Source organism: Procambarus clarkii, chromosome 51 (genome assembly GCF_040958095.1).
Source record: "Procambarus clarkii isolate CNS0578487 chromosome 51, FALCON_Pclarkii_2.0, whole genome shotgun sequence".
Classification (NCBI taxonomy): Eukaryota; Metazoa; Arthropoda; class Malacostraca; order Decapoda; family Cambaridae; genus Procambarus; species Procambarus clarkii.
The window spans coordinates 14,021,973-14,030,716 of record NC_091200.1 but is presented as its reverse complement, the minus strand read 5'-3'; the positions used below and the strand labels follow the sequence as shown (position 1 = coordinate 14,030,716).

Below are 8,744 nucleotides of genomic sequence, written 5' to 3'. Positions count from 1 at the left end.
TGTCTACTTTTCCCAAGCGTTCTCTACGTTGCAGGCTACAATTTGATATATGGGAGAGAGTGAAGTGTTCTCGGAGAGCCGAGAAATTTGTGAAATAGTAATATTTTGGCCTGTGGTTTAGGCCCTTTAGGGAGCCAAGATGGCGCTTGCCTCCCTGATCTCCCGCCAAAACCGTGTGACGTCAGTGGCACCGGATTGGTCACCGACAGCAATGTGGCACCGGGAGCCAATAAAAACCTCCCGTAGCAAAAGTGACGTCACGAAGGAAGGGGGTCCGGCCCGCGAGCCGGGCTGGCGCCATCAGTCAGACACGACACGTCATAGAGGTCGGACGTGCGACGGTTGGTCCTGTCAGTTGGACAGTTGTTTCCCGCTCCCGTGGATTTACGCGTCACCTGAAGTCTGCCAGTACTCTGAGAAGTCTTCCCTAGTTCATGTGTTGAACCAGAAGAGGGAATTGACGGTTATTTGAGCAACAAGTGCTCCAGTCAGGTGCTGTGCAAGAAGCAGTGAAGCCGTGCAGTGACGTATGGGACGTCTGTGGCAATTCACCAGTTCGTGACAGCGTAGTGGCAGACAGAGCCACTGGGTAGCTGAGGAAGAGAGGACTATTTGGGGAATCCGGACGACTGTAGCTGAGACGTAGGCGACAGCCGTTGCTGGGAGAAGACGTCGGCCAGGAGACCGACTCCAACCTTCAAGAAGTTAAGAAGGAGGACGGACCTGCAGTAAGGAGGCACGGAGACGACGCGCTAAACGGTGGGACGATGAGAGGCTCTGGTAGGACACGACGACGTGTAGTGTGGGGGCGTTCCCGACACGAGGACCAGGAGCTACATCTCGACTCTCATCGGAGGATAGGGGGAAGTAGGTGTTTCTAGTTCCCTCCCCATTCCCCTTTAGTTAGCTATGTTATTCGGCTATATTATCTAGCCTGAGGATTTTATATGTCGTGAGCAAGTCTCACCCATGTCTCGATAAAGCACCAGTGTGCTAGACAGTACTATCAAGAGTACTTGTAATATTCATGTTGATTATTGGTGTGTACAGGCGCCAGGAACAAGTGATAAATTTACTGTGTTGTGTATATCTTTCTATAGATTTTGATATGAACATATAGTGGTAAATTATATATAATATTATGCCAGTATTTGAAAGTTAGGCTGTGTGCCCAGAAATCATTTATTTTCCATGTATTGATATTTGATGTATCTACATTATATATGCTATGTTTATGCAGTGATAAGTCATTTGTGAGTACAGTGAATTATTGCGTTATCGCCCACGAGAGAAAGTACTGAAAACTCCAGTGTTAATATTTCATAATATATTGTTGGATGAATAACAGTGTAAGACCATTACAGTGAGTCATTATAGCAGTGATTGTAGAAAAGACTGTTTGAGCCTGAGTACAGTGTAACCAAGTGATACGTGCTATTGTAGCCAATATCGTGTGTGCGAGTTCATAGTAATATTTGAGAACTTAAGGAAACAGCGCGCGTGAATCTGAAAACAAGCAAAGAGCTTCCGCGCGGGGGCCAGGCGATCAGCTGTTCTTGACACTTGATGAGGAGGGGAGGTGTTGCCCCCATAGTGGTCGCATACTATTCGTGGGAATTACCGGCTGAGTCAGGATCAGTTGATTTATTTGTTGTTGTTTGGCCTTTGTGACATCTTTCATACATTTTAAGTAAAATACAAAACTAACTTTGTGTTTATATCATCCCCTCCATTGATCTTGTGGCTATATTATTCTGGTAAGCATAGAGTGATAACAATAAGTACCTGCCTGATTCCTGATCTTTTGAGTGTGACCTTGCCAAGGCTACCACTAATTCCACCAGTCCACTGATGGTGTTACTGGCCACCTAAAACACCAGTTAGCGACCTTGTGGTTAACCGTAGAGCCCGATTGTTGGGGAGGGCACACGACAGTCAAGTGAACGAGTCGTGTTCTCACTCTTTCTTAATAAGAGGCCGTTAAGATTGACTGGGAGACTCTCCTGGCGTGCAGTGGCGCCGTGAGGATCGAGTGAAGACCCGCAGGGCTACGGTGAGTTACCTTGAGCATAACTACTGCTCACCCCAGAGTAAGGGTAGAGAATAATAGAGAGGTGAAACCCCAACAATATATATATATATATATATATATGTCGTACCTAGTAGCCAGAACGCACTTTTTGGCCTACTATGCAAGGTCCAATTTGCCTAATAAGCCAAGTTTTCCTGAATTAATATATTTTCTCTAATTTTTTTCTTATGAAATGATAAAGCTACTCATTTCATTATGTATGAGGTCAAGTTTTTTTTATTGGAGTTAAAATTAAGGTAGATATATGACCGAACCTAACCAACCCTACCTAACCTAACCTAACCTATCTTTATAGGTTAGGTTAGGTAGCCGAAAAAGTTAGGTTAGGTTAGGTTAGGTAGGTTAGGTCGTCGAAAAACAATTAGTTCATGAAAACTTGGCTTATTAGGCAAATCGGGCCTTGCATAGTAGGCTGAGAAGTGCGTTCTGGCTACTAGGTACGACATATATATATATATATATATATATATATATATATATATATATATTAATTTTCTTTATTTTCAACAAAACGTTTCCCCCGTAAATCGTTAGTTTGAAGTTAAGTCGCCAGTTGTCTTGAGATAATCGTCCCCCAGGGCAGGATACTCGGCCCTCAATGGGAGATATTACATTGTACTATAAAAATACATTTATTTAGGTCTATAAGAAAGATGAAAAGGCAATACAGGATATAATTGACCGGAATTCTTAACCATGCAGTGAAAATGCAAGGATTCGTCCTGCCATATATTGTAACAGCCCTTGTACAGCTGTCCTCATGATGACAAATAACGTTTCTGCTTCCTCTGAAAAAACTGAAGTGTGCTAATGTTTTAGCACACTCAACAAGTGTGAGTGTGTATATCAATCCAAGTATGTATTGGATATACAATATCCAATACAATATAACAATGTATATTGATATACAATAGTCAATACAATGTATATTGATATGCAATAGCCAATACAATGTATATTGATATACAATACAATGTATTGTATATTGATACAAGTATTGTATTCAATATCAATACAATTATTGTATTGTATATCAGTACAAGTATTGTACTGTATATCAGTATAAGTATTTGTTACGGCCCTCTCGGGACGCAACGGGGTTCTTACTCTGATGTTGTTAGAGGAAGTTGTATCCGACCCCAAGCCAGTAGTGGCTTTCAAGGGATGCGATCCGTGACGCAAGTAACTTAAAGGGGAAGGGAAATAAAGTTAAGAACTTAAGATTATAATTACCATCACCAATAAATAATATATAAAAAGAGTACACAGGGGGAGGGGTATTAACACTATACAGGGGAATTATTCACACAATTGTCTTCTCCTGAAGACTCTGGATCCACGCTCTCGGTACTAAGTCTTCGGTGCTTTCGTGGTCTCTTGACGAATCTTCCTATCAAGCTGAGTCTACCCCAAACACAGGCCAGCCAAAACACAGTTCCACTGGGGGCACCGCCGTGGAGGCCGTCAACCACAAGTCCAGCAGGTCTGCTGGCAGGTTCCGGATCAGCAACGCTGGTCAGGCCACTCCACATGCGATACTAGGGTAGCGCCCTAGTCAGGAGCCTCGTGTGATACCACAAATCACTCTCCTGTCCTCAAAACCCCAGTGGATGACCGTCTCCAGCAGTCGGTCCCAGGTAAGACAATCCTTCTACTGCCACTACACTGGCAGGGTAACACACCACAGTGTTCCTCCGGGAGACGACTTCACAGCTGCTGCAGCAAGGCACAAGGTAAGGGGACGGCTGCCTCGGGTAGACTGACTCAACTTCCATCACAGCAGTCCCAGGTCGACTCTGTAAGCAGACACGTCATCAATAACTGGGACACACTAAAACACCTCACTTACGGGCTCAGGCACAAACGCCTGACGTATCCACTCCATAGATGGCGCTGTCGTCGGAGCACCACCTCACCAGAGGTCAGGAGCGGCTGTGTTGAGCGCTGAACAGGACTGGAAACTGGCCCTCTTAGCCAGTACACGTCGTCCTCACCAGGTGTCGTCGTCTGTTTGGAGGGGGTTTCGGGAGCTGACCCACAGATGGCGCGGTCGTCACTGCTCCGTGCTCGGACGCTGGATCCGGGTTCGTAACAGTATTGTATTGTATATCAACACAAGTATTGTATTTTATATCAATACAAATATTGTCTTGTATATCAATACAAGTATTGTATTGTATATCAAAACAAATATTGTCTTGTATATCAATACAAGTACTGCAATGTATATCAATACATGTATTGCATTGTATATCAATACATGTATTGCATTGTATATCAATACATGTATTGCATTGTATATCAATACATGTATTGCATTGTTTAACAATACAAGTATTGAATCAATACACCTGCAATTCTTAAAACTGCAGGCAACAATCACCTCACCCTTTTGGGACTATTTTCTTCCAAACTACAATATAAAATGAAAAGATCTAATTACTAACAACAAACTTAGTCGTATACAGTGATAGTAATCATATCCAGTGACCTCTAGGAAAAATGATTTCTTCTTTGTTGTGTAGTGAACTGTCTCAGTGTTCCCTTGGTGGTTCACAATTAAGGAGACCCAACAGAAATGGTGTTGGTTTCATTTTACCGTGCTGGGTGAAAAATAACTTCATTACCTCTTGGTAAAACTAAAAATATATATAATGGAGCTTGCACTGATAATGGTTATTAATTATTTGAGCCTATCCTTTTAATTCTGGTATCTTGCTAATATATATTATATTATAAACAATGGCAAGATTTATTATTTAATATTTTATTGTTGTGAATTTAAGTTGCAAAATGTGTACTTAAATTTATCTTTAAACAATTGCAATATATGAAATATTTATTCGTTAAATATTGGCTAACCTAGGTAGTTAAATTTTTATTAAGTGGCAAGTAATTTACTTACTGAGGTGGGCTCGTAGGCCCATGGTAGTAGGAGCACCTCCAATATAATTGGGTTAGAGGCACAAAGATATTGGATCCAAATCTCCAAAACCTCCTTATTTGTTATTGTAATATCCAGGTGCAGCACTCTCAGTCTTATTTTGCTAAAACTTAGCCCTTTTGTCGCGCCAGAGCCTGTAGAGTTGTTGATTACCATGTAGTGAGGTGGGGTGTGTTATGGGGTCTGGCTCCTTCAGCTGTGGTTTCAGGTGTGGCCGATAGTATTACTCCACCTCACAGTTTGTTTCTCATATAATTCACTTATAGTTTTATTATTTCACCACAATAACTGTGCACAGAATAGATAAACCACTTAATTTGTTAACACACATTCCGTTGTGTGTTAACATTCAACATCGTTAACATTCAGATATCCCCCCCCCCCTGCTTGGGAGAGCTTGGCTTGGGTCTAAAAATAGCCATGTAGCCATGTTCTCTCTCATAGACTGTGTTACTCAGGCATATTATGCTATAACTTTCATGGACATTTTCCACAACACCATCCTTCGGTTCTTTCTACGATTAATAATAATTAAGGAGGGTCGGTGAATCGTATGGCAAGGCGAGCTCACACATATCCATGTCTATGTTTCTGCAGGTAAGCTTAGTATACCTTAGTGTTTAGTGCATAGTGTGTATTCCCCAACCTGTCACGTTGCTGACGAATGTCGAACATTGAAGTGAAAAGATTAAGTGACCTAGTATTTCTTCACCCTCTAGATGGTAGAAAGTATTTACGTTGAATGGAAAATATCCATATGAAAATAAACAATAATCAAAATGCTGTTGTTGAATTAAATATGTAGTAGAGAATACCTACTCCCAAATGTTAATATATACATATTTATATACACCTATAGATATAAATACATATACACACATAAACATGTACATAACTTCCGCTCTCCCACCTTGACAGGTTAAGACAGCTGCCGCAGAACATAGAGTTACTGAGCATAGAGTAGCGCTCAAAAACTGAGTAGTTAAAACTCGATAACTGAGAGTTATTGAGTTTTTTTAAATAAATCATAATGATTGAAATTACAATACTCAACTTTAATATTATAGTTTAGAAACTGTCCATGTGGTGACTTTTTCAGGAGGACCCGTCTTGGCAGGAGGTGAACTTAGTGGTGATCTCAGTGGTGATGATGCTGGCGGGGGCCGTGGTGGCCGCTGCTGTCTGCTGTTGTTGGCGCAGATATAAAGCCACCTACACCATCCCTGACACTGTCGATAAGGTCGACATCAACCCTTACTACTGTGGTAAGTGAATACAACTGTTGACATGCGCTCTCTCTCTCTCTCTCTCTCTCTCTCTCTCTCTCTGTCTCTCTTCTTATCTTTTAATCTTACCTTTTTAGCCATATTCAACAAATTATATATATATATATATATATATATATATATATATATATATATATATATATATATATATATATATATATATATGTCGTACCTAGTAGCCAGAACTCACTTCTATGCCTACTATGCAAGGCCCGATTTGCCTAATAAGCCAAGTTTTCATGAATTAATTGTTTTTCGACTACCTAACCTACCTAACCTAACCTAACCTAACGTTTTCGGCTACCTAACCTAACCTAACGTTTTCGGCTACCTAACCTAACCTAACCTATAAGGATAGGTTAGGTTAGGTTAGGTAGGGTTGGTTAGGTTCGGTCATATATCTACGTTAATTTTAACTCCAATAAAAAAAAATTGACCTCATACATAATGAAATGGGTAGCTTTATCATTTCATAAGAAAAAAATTAGAGAAAATATATTAATTCAGTAAAATTTGGCTTATTAGGCAAATCGGGCCTTGCATAGTAGGCTGAGAAGTGCGTTCTGGCTACTAGGTACGACATTATATATATATATATATATATATATATATATATATATATATATATATATATATATATAATATATATATATATATATTATATATATATATATATATATATCTTATCAAATATATATATATATATATATTTGTGACGGGAAAATGAAAGAGTGTAGATGTTCGGCAGTCCTCCTAATGGCTGGTGTCAATGCCTATCACATTACAGAAAAAAAAGATCGACTGTTTGGCTGTTGTCTGTGGTAAAGTAAGGGAAGACACGCAAAACACATAGTATGAATAATGAAACTTTAATTAAATTGAAAGCAAATTAAAAACAAAGACAATTTCTTGGCTATGTACAGTGCAAACAAACAAGTCAAAAAGTATAACATAAAAATGAAGAACCGGGATGACGTTACTCTATAATATAAATACAAAATGAAATAAGCAGGTGCTGAGAATAAAGAGCTAGCTTGAGAAACATCCACCTGCTAGACAGAGCGTATATCAGTTAGTTGTTCACAGCTTGAGAGCACAAGATATTCTAACTTCAATGACTGGTTCAAGCCCAGATATCGACTAAGTAGAGGGCGCTGAGGTGCAGAGGTGCAGGTGTGCAGTCGGCGGGTCACCAATCAGAAGCAGGCAGGCTGGGAATGGTAGTTTGCTGGTTGATGACGGTGGCGAGCCACCGTCATGGAGGGAGTGTAGAGTAGGGGGGACGTTTGCCTCCTGGTCAAAACGTTTTGTGCTACTGGTAGACGTATCTTGAAGGTGGCATCTTATTGTTGTATATATATAAGTAACTTTATGTAGGGAAGAATGGGCTCAATCTTTCTTGAAAGAGATTATCGTCACAATATGTACTAGCATTACCCGGCCATGCGTTGCTGTGGCTCAGCAACCTTCCCTGTCCCCCAGTCCTCCCCACCATTCTCCCCCCTCACCCATCTCCTCGGCCTCCCAATCATTCCCCACTCCACCGTCCCCTTGTCCTCCGCATCATTCCCCACTCCAACATCCCCTCTTCCTTCCTACCATGCCCAACTCCCCTGGCCCTTTGTCCTCCCCACCAATCTCCATTCCCCTGTCGCCTCGTCCCCACCGTCCCAAACTTCCCCGTCCCCTCGTCCTTCCCTCCATTACCCCCCTCGTCCTCCCCACCATCTCTCACTTCCATTCCCTCGTCATCCCCACTATTCCCCACTCCCTCGTTCGATGCCTTGCCAAATGGTCTGATGTTCCCATCAGAAAATTGGGAACATAAAGTGATCTGAAGTTCCCCTCACTGAAATATAAGAAAAACAGTTAAAAAATTAAATGAAAATATGACAAAATATAAAGCTAAAGTATTCTCACGAAATGAACGGTCTGGTAAAGAACACAGCTCAATTCCAATGTAATTCACACAAAATAATTAAATAAAAAAAAAAAGAAATCAAAATCTATGAAAATTAAATTTATCAATGAAATCAGAAACATTGAAATAGAATTATAACATATCTAGTATGGCAAGTGTTTTGCCTTTACATGCAACAGATGGCGCTGTTCTTCAAGAAAAGCAGTTTTACCTGTCACAGGTGTGGCATCAATATTTATACTTACGAAATGAACAGTATGGTAAACAACACAGCTCAATTCCACCACAACGTCACACAAAATATTTCACTAAAAAAAAAAAAAAAAATCGAAATCTATGAAAATAAAATTTATCAATGCAATCGGAAACATTGAAATGAAATTCATGACATATTTAGTATAGAGTGCATGTTGCCATTATGTGCAACAGATTGCGCTGTTTTTCAAAAACGCATGTTTTTACCTATCACAGGGGTGGCATCAATAGAGTAGGTATATAAAA

At 40.4% G+C, this 8,744-nt stretch overlaps 1 protein-coding gene across 1 annotated transcript in view; it reads left to right on the top strand.

Annotated features, from left to right (window-relative positions):
* Positions 1 to 8,744, top strand: part of LOC123774536 (insulin receptor-related protein) — an 879,124-nt gene that overhangs the window by 712,570 nt on the left and 157,810 nt on the right. The window contains exon 20 of the mRNA XM_069303789.1: positions 6,136 to 6,301. Coding sequence (XP_069159890.1) covers positions 6,136 to 6,301 — 166 coding nt within the window. The remainder of the gene's footprint in view (positions 1 to 6,135; positions 6,302 to 8,744) is intronic.